We start from the raw sequence: 18,085 nt of genomic DNA, 5'->3' as shown, positions 1-18,085 counted from the left end.
TAAACCAAAATGCAAGTTTTTTTCTATAAATACATGATTTATATTCCCTATTGTATACAAATTATCATATTTCACTTGTGGCTATCGCCACTCATGAAATATATATTTTCATCTTGTTTTTATAGAAACAACTTAAATATCCTCTTTGTATTTTTTTCTTTTTTTTGTGCGTAATTTCTGGGTAATCTTTAACTGTCCGAATCTTCTTCTAATATGTTAGTTTGTTTTTGGGTTTTACGTCACATCGACACAGTATAGGTCATATCGCGACGTTCCAGCTTTACTGGTGGAGGAAGACCACAGGTGCCCCTCCGTGCATTATTTCAGGCACGAACGGGCACCTGAGTAGAACCACCGACATTACGTAAGCTAGCTGGATAGCTTCCTCACATGAAAGAATCTAAAGTCCCTGTCGGGATTCGAACCCACAGCGGTGAGGGGCAAGTTGTTTGAAGTCAACGACCTGAACCTCTCGGACACGGACGCCCCTTTCTTCTAACGTAAGTTATGAGAAAAGATATCGAATTATACGTCACCAGTCTAATCAAGTTCCTTCATTAGCAAAATAAAGTGAATTGAATACTATAATTTGATAAAGGTAAATCGTCTGCTAAGCTCAACATTTCCGAGTTTGTTATCCGTTTGATCCTGGGACAAGGTAAAATTATCTCTGTGACATCTGATCTCATACATTGAGTCTAATACAATTAGTTATCATGCAAAACAAGAACAAAACAACCATGCTGCTGCTCGTATATGTAAAAGAAAGAGTCAGGACGGTGTGTTACCGGAACCGAATCATTATCTCAGTTTGTCCTCAATATTTTATGATAGAAAAGAACAGTAACTCTGACAGACTTAGCTATTAAATACTACTGTGTATTAACGTTTAAACTTTAAACAGATAATGATCAAAATAACGGTGGATTATATGCTAACTTTTATTTTATTTTTACTTTCGGATCTGTTTAAACTGATTAAACATCGGCTCGGAGTTTTATCTAATCACTGATAATTTATGTGTATCTTTAAATTTATATGATAATGTATAAATATTTAATCAGTATGGATTCATACTGGACATGTCAACCTACCACTTAGGCCTACTGGATTTTCATATGACTGACGTAAGTAAAGTTTCTGTCATTCTTTCATTAGTAGAATTAAACGGATTAGAACAAATACGAAGTAATTATCTCATTGAAAGTTATGTCGCAAAATGATTGCCAACCAGGAACTACATTTGAATAACTGTATTAAATACTGCTTTCAGTAAATTTGTTCTCATTTTTGACCTTACTCACAATGTTCCGGTTATATTTACGGTGTTCCGTTAGGGCCATCGCCTATGAATGAAAAATAAGAAACGCGAAAAGTAAAAAATACGAAGGGTCGAAGACGAAAACACGAAGGGACGAAGACGAAATACACATAGAGACGAAAACGCGAAAGCACGATGCAAAAACTTGATAAATTCAAGTTGATGATAATCGTGTTCCCGACATCATTTTCCGGCGTTTTCGTCGTCTTCCTTTCGTGTTTTTGCGTTTTCGTCCTTTCTTGTTTTCGCGTATTCGTCTTCGTCCCTTCGTCTTTTCGACTTTTCACGTTTCATATTTTTCTAAGGCGACGGCCCTAACGGAACACCGTAAATATCAGTTATTGTGAAATTTAAGAGATTAAAATATCAAATTCTGCGTTGTAATAAACTGGCATACCGAAATAAGGCTTGATGTGAAGTAGCCAATTGGATACACACACAGTTATTAATATATGCATACATGAATACAATCTCTTCTTATCCGTTTATAATTTTTATACACATATGTATATGATTCAAACTTATGTATGGTGAGCATTAAACCTCGTGCAGTTATCATTTCATAAAGACAGGGAGTAAGTATAAAGACAGGCAGTTAGTATAAAGATAGGGAGTTATCATACAGACAGGGAAATGGAATAAAGACATGAGTTAGTATAAATGTATGTCATTCATAACTGATTCGTAAAGATTAAGCTAACAGGATATTGTCTCAGCAATCACAATTCCTTTCAGTATATGCATCATCTACATGCGATGGTGTAATGAATTTTTGTAGATTAACTACGTTATATTCCAAATATGCATAATTTACTTCCACTTTCCTGTTACTCATATACTTAATTCCTTAATTTTCCGTCTATAAATATATCCTATTCGACAAATCTACGTTATTTTCCGTTTATGCATGGTATGTCTCAGAAAATTTTGTCGGCTTTCTTAATTTCCATGGCTACCTTATTATCGGTAATCGGTTACAAGAAAGCATGATTTGTGGATCTAGTCATTTGTTGTTGTTTTTTTGTGTCTTTTTTATTTAAATCTGAGACTGAAAATTGCGATAGTAAACAGATTTTCTTGAATATATAATTGTTGGATCGGTTATAATATGGAAATATTTTCTAACAAATCATCGCACTTCACTTTATACATTTTAAACATAAGTTTTGTATTTGGAATAATTATATATTCTCCGACAACCACACATGTAAATCATAGCTACGTTTACCTTAATTTGTCGCATTAAGTAATTATAACTGGAAGATGCATGCCTCCAGATGAGCCAAAACATTTTTAAGAAAATCAAACTTGAGAAAAATTTAATTTTAAAGATGAAAGAGATTCAAGATTGAAGTAAAGATTTATTATTAATTTTGCAGTATTTAATAATACATATTATAAAAGTGAAAAAGTCATCAAATGAATGTATAATTTATTTCTTGTACCAAACCTCGTCTGTAAAGACCTTTTCATTTAGTTAATTAAGACCGGAATTAAGTTGTCCCCCTTTGATGACGCCATTGGGGGATACGTTGGACACTGCCGATACGACTAAATACATCAATAGATCTGAATCCTTACTCTTGTAAGATGGCCAGATTATATTGCCTAAATTTTATATTATTGGATAAGATACTACATAAAATGATTCAAATGTATGAAAATATTTACCATGATAAACGAAACGATATGTTTCCTACCAGGTTCTCCTTATATAAGCTTAAACTTACCAGGTGCTTTTAACGTAAAGTCAATTCATTTTAGAACATTTTAGAATACGTACTATATGAACTTTTGAAAGTTCAAAATGTTTTTTACTAAATGACCAATGGTAAGTGGAAAACCAAACTGTTTTCGTTTTATGATTTTTGCCATTCCTATTTTTGTACGTTTATTGTGTCTATATACGAATATACTATTTATGGTAAAAGATGTAGTATACGATATTTGAATTAGTCATTCTTTCAAACAAACATTATTCTGAAATGAAATTGTTTTTCTTTTACTTACAAATACCTATTCGAAATAACTGAATAAATGAATCTGTGAGAAATAAGTTTTTTTGTAACATGTTAAAATTCAAACAGGTCATACAAATATGTTAAAGAAATTTGACTTTAAGTAAATTGTTTTTTGAGTGGGAGCACCACACTAAATATGGTATTCCGGTATATACCGGACAAGGCGCTTACAAGTATGATAAAATGTTAAAATCTCGTCATTTAACCCAAAGGAATGAACTTTAAAACGTCTAATTCATCTCGATTTATATACGATAATGAATGAAAAATGTAAGCATCGTTTAAAAAAACAAAAACAACAACAACAACAAAAACAACAACAAAAAAAAACAAACAAAAAAACGATATTTGTCTATTTTGTGATCATGACTAGAGGTTACTGTTATTATTAGAATTCCGACTTTATTTGTAAACAAACGAAGTACGTCACGATAAATGACGAGATATGGCGATAATTGTCGAAGATTGCCGATTTCATGAGGGGTCTTATACCTTAAATCTTTTTTTTTTAATTTACAGAACGATGATCGAATTAATCGAGCATACCGTGTTTACACTTGTCCTTGCGGTTCTTATTAGCATATATTACAAGAAAGGCCCGCAACAGTTCTTCAGAGTTATTGTTCTTGCTCTTAAAGAGTTGCCCGGAGTAAGGGCGATAATCGATCTAGTCCTGAAGAATGAGGTATCCAGTTTCGTGAATACAACAAGTCTGGCCCAAGATGTTGTTAAGAGCAAGGCTAAAGTCTGTATTCCGGAAAAAGGTAAGAACGCGTATCTTATATAGACCTTATTCATCCTATTGCAGATACGATTGTAAAGTGATAGTTATATTGAATCGTGCCTATGAATAATATATAGAGGATATTGAATAAGTGTAAGTTCAATACTGAATGCATTGCACGAGTTGAATAAAATTATGTTATGCGAGCCTCTGGCGAGCATAATATTATTTTATTCAACGAGTGCAATAAATTCAGTAATGAACTTATACGAATTTAATATTCTATTTATCACAAACCCAAAATAAAGACCGTTTAAAGTGAAATAAGAGTCATTTTTACTGACGCGCCTATAGTATAACGCTAACATTTAGCGCGTCTTTACACTGTGTTTGTATAACGCTAATGACGTCACGTCAAAATATATGCACGGCCGTGCAATATCATTTTACGTGGCCGTGCAATATCATTTTACGGAGTCGCAAAATCGGCACGGGTGTGTGATAAAAAGTAATTATGGCGATTATGTTTTATTAGATTTATAAACAGCTTACTGTATTACTCAGTAATTAAATTTTGATGAACAAGCGTCTCTAAACCTTAGCAATTCTAATTGTATTATTTCGGTGCGGACAGCTGTAAGTGTTTTTTTGTGCCCCCAATTTAGTGGCGGGCATTTAGATTTACCCTTGTCCGTCCGTCCTTCCGTCCGTCCGTACGTTCTCTTTTGTGTCGCACTCAACTCAAAAAGTAATTGACCTAGAGTCATGAAACTTACTGTAACAGGAATGTTGATAAGCATGTGCAGTTGTGCACCTTGGTATTTTCATCTGGATTAATTCAGTATTTTTAGAGTTATTGCCCTTGACTTAGTGAAAATTTGCAACTTGTGTCGCACGTTACTCAAAAAGGATTTGACCTAGAGTCATGAAACTTTACAGGATTGTTGATCAGCATGTGTAGTTGTGCACCTGGGTATTTTCGTGTGGATTTATATAGCATTTTTAGAGTTTTGCCCTTGACTTAGAAAATGTTTTCAGTTTTCAACTTGTGTCGCATGTAACTCAAAAAAGGATTTGACATAGAGTCATTAAACCTTACGGGAAGGTTGCTCAACATATGTAGTTGTGCACCTGGGGTTTCGCTTGTGGATTTATCCAGTTTTTGTAGAGTTATTTCCCTTGACTTAGTAAAAACCGTTTCATTATGTTGTGTTATTTGTTCCTTGAGTGCTTGAGTTAGAATCAACCAACTTTACAAGAATAATGATCAACATCACTAAATTACATGAATAATGATCAACATCACTGTGAAGCTATGCACCTGGGACTTTTCATGTGGATTTTTTTCAGTTTTGTTAGAGTTATTGCCCTTGACTTACAGTAGTATAAATTTGCAATTTTCAACTTGTTCATGCATAGCTCAAAAAGTATTTGACTTGTAGGTCTGAAAGTTTACAAGAATGTTGGTCAGCATATGGGATTTGCTTGTGGATTTATTCAGTATTTGTTAAGTTCTTGCCATTTACTTAGTAAAAGATTTTTAGTTTTCACATAATTATACCTTTATAACGAGCTATTGTGAAATCTTAGGCTATTAATAATTTTAAATAAACTATCTACCTTCATATTTTTGAAACAGGATTTAGCGCTGAAGATATGCGTGTACAGATGAAAAATTTACAGAAACGTAACGCTAATCCCGAACGTGACGGCAACGTCTTTGCGTACCAATACACGTTGTGTGACGATAACTACAGGCTTCAACAGGAAGCATTCGATAAGTTTTGTGGTAAGTTAAAAGGCCCATTATGCCTAAGATTTCATGTTATTATCCTGATATATTTACTTGATAAATCACGTTAGCAGTTTTCAAAGGTAACATATTGCAATGTAAATACCTCTTAAGAACTGAGCATATCTAATAAAATGTGCTTTCATGTAAGTTCATCGTAAAATGGACGGCAAGATTTTGACAAAAAAAAAAAAAAAAAAAAAAAAAAAAAAAAAAAAAAAAAAAAAAAAAAAAAAAACATAAAGACACATTATGCCTCAGAAATGAATAAATGTTAACTATTATAGAAAGGTCAAACATTAGTTTAAATAATGGTTTTAGAGCATGTTAGGTGCTAATTACGAAAATGATGTAAGACTGAATGTGAAATTATTTGGCCAATGAATATCTTTTTGGAAATTAAAACAGGACATTAAAATATAAAAAGCGTTTGAGGAATAAAAATTAAAACATATCTTAGGCATAATGGGCCTTTAAAAAATTCCTATAAAAACTCTCAGTGGTCGGCAAGTTGTTACATAGTGCCCTTTAAAAAGTAAACGTGCCCACTGAAAACTGTACACTTTAGTGTCTGACCGCTGACTTCATTAAAAAATTGAAAATTAAAGTAGTTAAGGTCCACTGATACAAATTAAAGCATTTATGTTAGACATTTTGAAAAAAAAAATAACTGTCAGATAACCAATATCACTTATATTGCAATTTCTGGATTAGATTTAGCGTCTAGTATTAAATTTACTATAATTAGAATGTGCCCACTGAATTTCAGAGAAAACGGGCCATTCAGTAGAGCATGACGAACTGGTAAAGGAATTCTTCCATGGATTTATGCACGAGAATGCCCTGAACCCGATCATATTCCCTGCTTTAAGGTAAGAATTTAGAGACATCAGCAACAAATGTAAAGATTTACAATAAAGAAAAAAACACATTTTTTAGGGCTTGTTCGCTAACCACGTAGGACTGGCAAAAATGTGCTTAAGAAAAACTGCGAAACGTTTGTAATATGGAATGAATCTTGTAAAAGCAATAGGTAAATCTATTGTTCATTGTACAATATGATATGTAAATAAATATATTTAGCATGTAAATATAATACTCTTTCAAAATCTAAGACCATGAACAGGTTTAATCAAATCGAGCTTGCAACATTATCATTTTTTGCGCTGTTCTTTCACAATTAGTTTTTCGTCGGAACAATCAAATTTTTAACACGGAGTACCAACTACAAACTGATCACCGAGGTTTTCGAGACACTACGAAAAATTCTTCATTGATATATATAAATATTAAATTTCACGAGAACCATCTCTTGATGCCAAATTCTTTTTATTATTCATAGTAGGAAATAAAGCGATAAATCAAAACAGGTTATATGTTTCATACTAGAACCATTCCTACGGTTATCAAACAACCCACAAGTTAGACTTGGCAATCTTTTACAAATTCTTGTAAAACAATCACGTTGTTTCAGTACAACGTGACTTACAATCCTATTTTTCAGTAAATCTATTGTGACATTTGCTAGAAGCTTGTATAATTCCCTAAAGGTCGATTGACAGGGTTAAAAATATGAATATAAATGAACAAATGACAGATGAAAATAATCACAATACAAATTCATTGCAACTTTATATTACTCTTACAGAACAACAACAACAACAACAACTCTTAACAGTTCCATTGACGAACGATTTTCTTAGTAATGTATAAGCGCGCAGACGACAGTTCAAAACATATCCCGTCTGCGACATGTTTCCTCATGCGACATATTTCCTCATTTCTTTTAAAGATCAAACATTTTTAATTTAGATTAATGGAGACAGAAGTTGTTAGTATGACAGCTGCAATGTTAAATGGTAATAGTGAAGTCGTCGGGTTCCTAACTTCCGGCGGCACAGAGAGCAATCTGATGGCGGTAAAAACCTTCCGAGACATGGCGCTAGCGACGAGAAATAACATCAGAAAACCAAATATTGTACGATTACAGTTATGTTTCAGTATTATTTATAACTTACGACTACACGTTTTGGTTTCATATTTTTTCATTTTCAAACTTCAACAATGATATTAAATAAACACACCGTTGACCATGTGAAAACTCAGTGTGACAGCGGATATTTACGTTGATTTATGTGGAGACTGAATAGCTTTATTCTTGATTTCTGTAACTTCTTAGTGAAAGTCGAATTTGATAAACAATGCCTTGTCGACACGTAATAAATCACTGTTAGTTCTCGAGCCTAATTCAGGTAACTCTTATAACAGTTAATTTCATCATTGCGCATGCACACGATTTCAGCAATTCAATTAAACAGTTATAGAATGCATTAGATAATAAATTTGAATGTTTCAGGTAGCCCCTATAACTGTACACCCGACTATAGATAAAGCGGCTCATTATTTCGGACTGGATGTTATACATACACCTATGGCTTCGGACTTCCGGGCTGATGTGAAAGCTATGGAAAAGGTTTTATATCTTTCTAAAACTTCTCAAATACCTTACCAATTAGAAAAAACAATCCATGATAAAATTATACAAAATCCCATAGATGCAGCAACCTTTTTTTTCAAAAATATTGCAACGTATGTTTATTATACATTTTGTTTGTAATAATAGTTTAAATGATATTTGCATTGGTAAAGTTAAAGGCACATTATGCCTCAGAACTGAATAAATTATCTAAACACAAGTTTCATACTGTATAAATAAGGCTTTCAGGGTATGTTAGATGCCTATCAACTGAAGAAAGTAGAGCTCAATGTGTAGTTATTTTCTTTATAAAAGTAGCAAAATGACAGCAAAGTAATATTTTGACTTCTATACAGAAATCTAATTCACTATAACTGTACTTACTGCCAAAAAGCGATGGTTAAAGTAATTGGCCAATGGGTAACTCTTTGTGTACTATAAAGTACACCAAAATTAAAAAAAAAAGCTTTCAAGAAATAAAAAAAAAAAAAAAAAAAAAAAGAAAATTCTGAGGCCTTTAAATATTTGCATTGGTAAAGTTGAACTTTATAAATCGGTTGTATAATATGAAGGTTCGATGAACTGTTTACGAAAAAGGAAAATAGTCACAGACATGCTAATATGTCTTCTACCAACGGACTGACAATGTCAAAGACCTTTCTAACTTTATTCCGGTCATATATTAATTTGGTATTTCGAAATTGCATAATTGATTTTTACGTAAAGAAAGTTACTTTCAGGGGCAGATAACTAAAGAATAAAGAATTGGGAGCCCCGTTTGGTTGTGAATTTGTTTCAGTTATGATTTCTTTATAATCAATCAAAGTTTAAGAAAATTATATCAATATGTTTAGATTTTATTTCTTATTTTTTATAAAAAACATTTTTGGAACTATAAAATTGCAGATAATGAAGAAATTTATTCTCCTATGTCCGTAAATCCCGTTATCCCGTAGTGCAAATTTCAAATAATCAAAGTATCTATGATTAAACTAAATGTAGGCTATCAATTCGGACACTGTGGTGCTAGTAGCGTCGGCTACACAATTTTGTCAACTGTAGTACAAGTTTCAAATAATCAAATTGTCTGTGATTACACTAAATGCAGGCTATCAATTCGGACACTGTGATGCTAGTAGCGTCGGCTACACAATTTTGTCAACTGTAGTACAAGTTTCAAATAATCAAATTACCTATGATTACACTAAATATAGGCTATCAATTCGGACACGGTGATGCTAGTAGCGTCAGCTCCACAATTTTGTCAACTGTAGTGCAAGTTTCAAATAATCAAATTGTCTGTGATTACACTAAATGTAGGCTATCAATTCGGACACTGTGATGCTAGTAGCGTTGGCTACACAATTTTGTCAACTGTAGTACAAGTTTCAAATTATCAAATTGTCTGTGATTACACTAAATGTAGGCTATCAATTCGCACTGTGATGCTTGCTACACAAGATTTGTCAACAGTTGTAGTACAAGTGTCAAATAATCAAATTGTCTGTGATTACACTAAATATAGGCTATCAATTCGGACACTGTGATGCTAGTAGCGTCGGCTCCACAATTTTGTTAACTGTAGTACAAGTTTCAAATAATCAAATTATCTGTGATTACACTAAATATAGGTTATCAATTCGGACACTGTGATGCTAGAAGCGTCGGCTCCACAATTTTGTCAACTGTAGTACAAGTTTCAAATAATCAAATTATTTGTAATTACACTAAATATAGGCTATCAATTCGGACACCGTGTTGCTTGTAGCATTTGGGACCACAATTTTTTCCACGCTGTATGGGGCCCTATAGAGGAAAAATTTCTCACGGGTCTGAAAAAAAGCTACCCCTAATTGGACGTTTTTTTTTTTTTTTTTGCCATGGGAAGTATTTTTTGGGTTTAAATTGTTTTCTTTAGTTTTCGCAAATTTTCCATACATAACATATATACAAACCACACATATGCAATGAATATGGCCATGTAAAGCCGACAGATCTGCAAATCATAAATCGTGTTAAAAGTAATTTCACGTGACATTTAAATGTGACATAACATATTTTCATCCCAAGAAACACAATGCAGAAAACACAAACCCAAATCGGCCTAAGAATTGCAGTCACTTTCGACTGTCAAATATTTTAGTATATTTATTATTTGTTTGGGTCGTCAGGCCAAATAGATAATGGTAGCGAAATTTCTGACAATTGCAAGTGCCGAATGTAGTCCGCTTTTTTGAAGCGGTTACTTCCCTTTATATGTAAACAAACGCCGAAAAATTCAGGGGAGATCACTGCGTAAAGATGGTCAAATGACAGGCGCATTAATTTTCAAGCAAAATAATTCCCGAATGGTGGAAGATTTCTAATATTGTTTTATTCTTTATAGATATAAATGCTTATAGTAGGCTCCACCATTGTTATACAACAGTTACGTCGTTACAAACCCTAATATAGAATAATATAGTTTTCTTCAGGCTGTAAACAAATAACTTCACCGTGGCCGAGTGGTTTGCGCGCGAGAGGTCTGGAGTTCAAATCCCAGTTAAGGCAATTCATTATTTTTTCAAATTGTTTCTCAAATAAACATTGGATTGAATATCAGTGTTTAAATAAGTATTCTAGCCAGTTTACTACAGTTAAAACGCTGGAAAGCATTGGTGGCACTAAAAGGAAAAAACAAATTGGTTTATAATCTCACAACCTTCACCTTTCTGACATTCTGAGACCCAAACAAATTCAGCGCCTTCTGTGCTTTGATTTATAATCCTTTGCGGATTTTTTTCTATTTAAAGTGATTCACTTGACCTGCATAATATTTATGATGATGATGATGATGATAATGATGATGATGGTGATGATGATAATAATAATAATAATAATAATAATAATAATAATAATAATGATAATAATAATAATAATAATAATAATAATAATAATGATAATGATAATGATAACTAGAAATGTGTCCATAGGACACGGGTGCCCCCACCGCGCCACTGTTCTGTCAATCTTTTTACTAAGTCAAGGGAAATAACTCTACAAATATTTGATAAATCCACAAGCGAAACCCCAGGTGCAAATCTAAAATATGCTGAGCAACCTGCCCATAAGGTTTAATGACTATGTCAAATCCAAGTTGAAAATTGCAAAAAAGTGAAGGGCAATAACTCTAAAAATACTAAATAAATCCAGACGAAAATACCCAGATGCACAACTGCACATGCTGATCAATATTTCTGTAAAGTTACATGACTCTAGGTCAAATACTTTTTGAGTTACGTGCGACACATGTTGAAAATTGCAAAATTTTACTAAGTCAAGGGCAATAACTCTGAAAATACTAAAGATATCCATATGAAAATACCCAGGTGCACAACTACATATGCTGATCAACATTCCTGTAAAGTTTCATGACTCTAGGTAAAATTCTTTTCGAGTTACGTGCGACACAAGTTGAAAATTGCAAAATTTTACTAAGTTAAGGACAATAACTCTGAAAATACTAAAAATATCCAGACGAAAATACCCAGGTGCACAACTACACATGCTGATCAACATTCCTGTAAAGTTTCATGACTCTAGGTCAAATACTTTTTGAGTTACATGCGACACAAAAGTGAACGGACGGACGGACGGAAGGACGGACGGAAGGACGGACGGACGGACAAGGGTAAATCTAAATGCCCGCCACTAACGTGGGGGCACAATAACAAAAATAATAATAATACCCGGTAATGATGATAATTATAGTAATAATAATAATGATGATATTAGTAATAATAATAATGATGATAATAATAATAATAATAATAATAATACAGTCCAACCCCGTTTATTCGAAGTGCCTGGGACTGAATATTTACTTCGAATAATCGATGGGTTCGAATAATCGAAATCGGAATATTGTGATAGACGAAAACTACTCCAATCATAGCAAAACTACCTTTTACAACACACTTACTTCCTGTAATCAATTGAGAAAAATAAATATTTAAGAAAAGATGCGTAAAAATTATTGTATTGACATTGAAGACATAAATAATTGCATTTTATTCTACATTATGTATCGTTTCGTTTCGCGCAAAGCCTTGATAATGGCCGGTTTTTACAGCTAAACTCTGGTATTTTGGATTAGGATAGAGGCTCTCATGTAGCGTTACAATTAATGAAAAAAATGTTTTGGATGTCTTGACAAACTTATATATAGAAAATTATTGCTATCATCTTCAGGCAATAACAGTAACAAAATCGGACACGGTGCATTGCTTTTCATTTTCGGTAAACACAAAGAGTTATTATCATGATTGTCTAATTACACGCATGACTGTTGATATTTTTCACAAGTTGACCGGTCAGCGAGTGGATATGCGCCAATAAGTCTGGCTTCGAATAATAATTAGGCTGGATTCGAATAATAGGTGTGAAATTTTTTCATAATTGTAAAATCGGGACCGAAATTTTACTTCGAAAAATAGGAGGTATTCGGATAATGCATTTCGAATAATACGCTCGTATTTATATTGATTTTTAATAGAGATAAAAACGGGACCGCCGACCTACTTCGGATAATGCCGGGTATTCGAATAAAGGGTTGTCGAATAACCGGGGTTGGACTGTAATAATAATAATTATAATAATAATAATAATGATAATAATTAAGGTTTATTTATACATGTAATTAAAAGTCTTGGTTATCCCCATAAACAGCTCTAGTAAAGTCGAGTTATATCTTACATTTTACATGTAAGTTTTATTTGTTCATCTATTTTTTTATTTGTTTTGTTATTGCTATCAAGAATCAAATAAAGAGTAAGTGGTTTGATTTTGTTTGCCGTGTTATGTCTATAACAAACGACATAAATTTTAGGGTGGAGAAACTGGGGTATCCTGTACCGAAATTTGATTTCCGGGTTCCAGGTGTGACTTCAATGTCTGCAGATGTTCACAAATATGGATTTTGTGTGAAGGTATGTTTTATATAAATTGAATATTTAAGAACAATAGTAAAAAATATCAGATGTTTAAATTGGGGGCCTAGCGGCGTGGAGTTAGCGGCCTAGCGACCCAGCCTCAAAACAGCGTGAAGTTAGCGGCCTAACGGCCCAGCGACCTAGCGGTGTGAAGTTAGCGGCCTAGCAGCCCAGCGACCTAGCGCCGTGCAGTAAGCGGCCTAGCGACCGAGCGTCATAGCAGCGTGAAGTTGGCGACCTAACGGCCCAGCGACCTAGCGGCATGAAGTTAGCGGCCTAGCGACCGAGCGTCATAGCAGCGTGAAGTTGGCGGCCTAGTGTTCTAGTGGATAATAGTACAAATATCAATATAGTTAAAAAATATGAGAACAATAATGCATTAAAAACGTTACCAAGCATCTTTCTTTTAATATTACATGTTATAAAGTGAGAAAAAACAGTCTAACAGGGACTTAAACACGGAACCATCGAAATATTGTACCGAGGCTCTACCGACTGACCGTCGTTACCATGCACCTGTACCACTGCACTGACCAAAAGAAGATTGTTACTTTAGGAAACCCACTGGACCTATCATACCCAAATTGAACAGAATCATGGAAAATGCCATTATATAACTATTATGCATTTGTGATCTTATTATTTGTACAAACAAAATTAATGTAACGAAAGTCCATGTATTTTTATCCGCTCTCGCATATGGTCAATTACATACTATCTCCCCTAATAAGTAACCTGTTTTATACTATAAAACATGTGTATCTTCACTGCAATATGACAAACATTTACACTTTTGAATCAATCTTTTTTACTACAATATTTTTACAGGGTGCTAGCGTTATTTGTTACCGAAATTCTGATATAAGAAAATATCAGATTTACGCCTATTCAGAGTGGCCAGGAGGTCTATATGGTTCCCCTTCAATGGCAGGCACTAGGCCAGGTAATATACAATACTAACGCTTTACTGAATTTTGTTTCAATTTACGAATTTATAAAAACAAACAAACTCTTTTAATCGTTGTTTAAGACGGACATTAAAATTTACTATCCCCGTCGATAATACTGGACGGGGTATGTTGAAATGATTGAAAGCTAAGACGCCAGGACTGCACCTGACTAACGACTTTGCCACATGAACACATAGGTCGCAATGAAAGCTTTATATCAACATTCTATACATCAGGCCGCAATATTATTGCAGCCTGGATGGAAATAAAAGCTTTGTGGTAATATGTTGTAATTCAGGTGGCAATATTGCGTCAGACTGGGCGGCAATGAAGGCTTTATATTAATATGTTGTAATTTAAGTGGTAATATTGCGGCAGCCTGGATGGAAATAAAAGCTTTATGTTAATATGATTTTATTCAGGAGTTAATATTGCGGCAGCCTGAGCAGTAATGAAAGCTCTATGGTAATATTTTGTAATTTAAGTGATATACATTGCGGCGGTCTGGATGGAAATAAAAGTTTTATGGTAATACATTGTATGTTGTAATTCAGGTGGCAATATTGCGGCAGCCTGGGCGGCAATAAAAGCTTTATGGTAATATGTTCTAATTCAGGTGGTAATATTGCGGCAGCCTGGGTGGCAATAAAAGCTTTATGGTAATATGTTGTAATTCAGGTGGTAATATTGCGGCAGCCTGGGCGGCAATAAAAGCTTTATGGTAATATGTTGTAATTCAGGTGGTAATATTGCGGCAGCCTGAGCCTGGGTGGCAATGAAGACTTTATATTAACATGTTGTAATTCAAGTGGTAACATTCGGCGGCCTGGGTGGAAATGAAAGCTTTATATTAACATGTTTTAATTCAGGTGGTAATATTGCGGCAGCCTGGGCGGCAATGAAAGCTTTAGGGCAAGAGGGTTACATGGAGAAAGCCAAAACACTGATGGACACAACTGTAAAGATGATTACTCGGATAAAGACGATAGAGGTTACTACAATGTATTTAATAAATGAGCCGCGTCATGACAAAACCAACATAGTGCGTTTGCGACCAGCATGGATCAAGACCAGCCTGCGCATCCGCGCAGTCTGATCAGGATCCATGCTGTTCGCCATCATTTTCTCTACTTGTAATAGAGTTTGTAAGCGAACAGCATGGATCCTGATCAGACTGCGCGGATGCGCAGGCTGGTCTGGATCCATGCTGGTCGCAAACGCACTATGTTGGTTTTGTCATGACGCGGCTCAAATACATGTGACAAATTCCTGTCATTTAAACAGCCTCATATATCCATATTTTTATAAATTTCACACATGTGTTTAATAATGTTTCAATAATGAATCTAGAGCATGCTACATGTTTAAATACTGAAAGAGAGCGCTAAACGTAAAGGTAGCTAAATGCAAACAAATAAGTATTTCGACTTCTATTCAAAATCTTAATTCACTATAATTATACCAAATGTAAATATAACAAAATCAGCAAAAGGAAGTTCATGTATATGGAAAATGAGTATATTTCTTTGGAAATGTAACAAGATACCAAAAATAAACACTCTTTTGGAGAGAAAAAACTGATATCATATCTGAGGCATAATGGGCCTTTAAGAAACGGAATAGCTGAACGTCTATACAATTCAATAAATAGATATGGTTTATTGCGAGCTCAAGCACCTATTTCTTCAGATCACTTTATCATACGTTGCATGCTGATTTAAAGGAACTCCATTCAGGTTCAAAGGCTTAAAACATAAATTCGAAAATCTTTCAAATATCTAGTGAAGTACATGAAATCGAAACATCTGCAAAGGTACTGCAGAATTAAATGTAATTCAATGTAATGGTATATTCTATTTTATGTAAATAAAACATGATTTTGAGTATTTAGGGATCTATAAGTTTGATTTATATTTTTTTATCTTGATGACAAGTAACAGCCTTTGCACAAATCATTGCAGATTTATACATCAGTAATACTTATGCTATCATTGCAATATTAGGGACTACAAATCATGGGTGACCCTTGTATGACAGCGTTCGCCATATCTGCAAGTAATCCGAACATCAATATACAAGCTGTTGCTGATGCCATGGAAACAAAAGGTTGGAAAATGGAACGAAATCAACTGCCAGATTCTCTTCATTGCTCTATACTTCCACATCATGAACATGTTGCTGACAAGTTTTTAGATGACCTTGAGGAGGCGGCCAAGTATTGCAAGGTAATTGTTTGATTTGAAACTTTCGAAAATATAGAATTGAAGTATTTAAAGATCCTGTAACTCAATCTTTTATGGTTTTATATCATAAATATAATGCTCAAATGAAGATTTGTCAATATTGTAAGTTCCAAAAAGCATTATTTGTAAAGATATTACCGAACTTATAAAATTATGTAAATAAAGGTAGGTAATTAAAGATTTATTTTCTATAAAATCAAAGTCAAAGTTTACAATAAGAAATGAATGCATATATTTTAATGATAACATATAATGTGAACACATATTTGCAGTGCATATTTTACATATTCTTCGATGCTTGAAAATTGTTTTAGAAGCATAGTTATGTGCATATATAACATTACACTTAAGTGTGGTAACAACCTTAATTACAACACACAGGATTTTTAAATGAAGTTATGTTTCAGTCTTTACGTGTGAGGTAGGGTCGTCTTTATAAAGAAATATTAACTTGCATTATTGCCAGACAGACACCATGTATCCAAATTAATTTATGTTAAACTGTTTAGAAATAGAAATCAGCAGTAGTTAGGACGAAATGCTGATATTGATTTATGTAATTTTGCATATTTATTCTAAGACTCTTTTCGATCCCTTTTATAATTGCTGTTAGACTGCTTTGAGTTGAGGAAATTTATATTTCCGTATTATACCCAGTTTTATGATATTCTTCTCTCACACCACTTGCTATTATTATTTATTGACATCTCGGTATACATGTATTGCACCTCGTTTTTTCACATTTTTTTCACACCGTTTGCTGTTATTCCTGTTTTTGTTTATAAACTTACAGGATAATAAAGCCCTGGCAAAGAAAGGAACGGCGGGTGTTTACGGTATGATGGCGAATATACCGGACAAGGGAATCGTCACGGACTTCCTTGTCGAATTCTTTAGCGAGGTGTACAAATGTAAATAATGAAGTGATATAAAAGTAATCTCAAAATAGCAACACAATAATAATTGATGTACACAGCAGTGGTAAAAATGAAAATGACTAACTCCAAAAACTCCGACAGTTCAATGTTTGAGGATTGATCCGTGATAGAAAAAACAGGATGTTTGTTTGTTGACTTAGAATAAAAGATATACTTATTTAGAAGTGAGAAAATTTGATACAGATTATTAATAACATTATGAAAAAGTTTTGAGAGAAACTCATTAAAACAACAACAACAAAGGTTTCGTAAAGTTTGACAATTGCCTCTGGGAGAATAATTTATTGACAGCACTGTAATAACTTTTTTATTTATAGAAATGAAATTGAATATCTTATATGAAAGTCTTTTCGGAATGATTTTCCGTTTGTCTTTTTTTAAGCATTTTTGAATGCGATAAAATATATTTTTGATAAATAAAACATACTTTATTTTAATTATTTCATAGATATGATTGACATTTTGATGGTTTAATGCAAAACAGCAGTAACTCATATAACATAATGAAGGCATTACGTCCGTTTCGCACCGACCAATCGATTTAAATCGTTAAATTGCCATTATGACATTTGTATTAAAATAATGAATATTGTATTATGAATAGATTATGTGAAATAAAGTCTTAATTAATCTAATTTTAAAATAAAAAC

At 33.4% G+C, this 18,085-nt stretch overlaps 1 protein-coding gene across 1 annotated transcript; it reads left to right on the top strand.

Annotated features, from left to right (window-relative positions):
• The first annotated feature begins 873 nt into the window (after positions 1-873).
• On the top strand, positions 874-17,811 carry LOC132756223 (sphingosine-1-phosphate lyase-like). Its single transcript, XM_060747232.1, has 12 exons — positions 874-1,127; positions 3,862-4,106; positions 5,706-5,855; positions 6,628-6,730; positions 7,671-7,836; positions 8,215-8,331; positions 9,443-9,491; positions 13,042-13,301; positions 14,133-14,247; positions 15,124-15,245; positions 16,258-16,479; positions 17,291-17,811. Exons 2-12 carry the CDS (start codon positions 3,866-3,868, stop codon positions 17,414-17,416), a joined length of 1,671 nt encoding a protein of 556 aa, XP_060603215.1. The 5' UTR covers positions 874-1,127; positions 3,862-3,865; the 3' UTR covers positions 17,417-17,811.
• The last annotated feature ends 274 nt before the right edge of the window (positions 17,812-18,085 follow it).

Source organism: Ruditapes philippinarum, unplaced genomic scaffold (genome assembly GCF_026571515.1).
Source record: "Ruditapes philippinarum isolate M1 unplaced genomic scaffold, ASM2657151v2 ctg5483_1_1_1_1, whole genome shotgun sequence".
Classification (NCBI taxonomy): Eukaryota; Metazoa; Mollusca; class Bivalvia; order Venerida; family Veneridae; genus Ruditapes; species Ruditapes philippinarum.
Note: the sequence above shows the minus strand (reverse complement) of the source record. Positions and strands in the feature narration are given on the sequence as shown.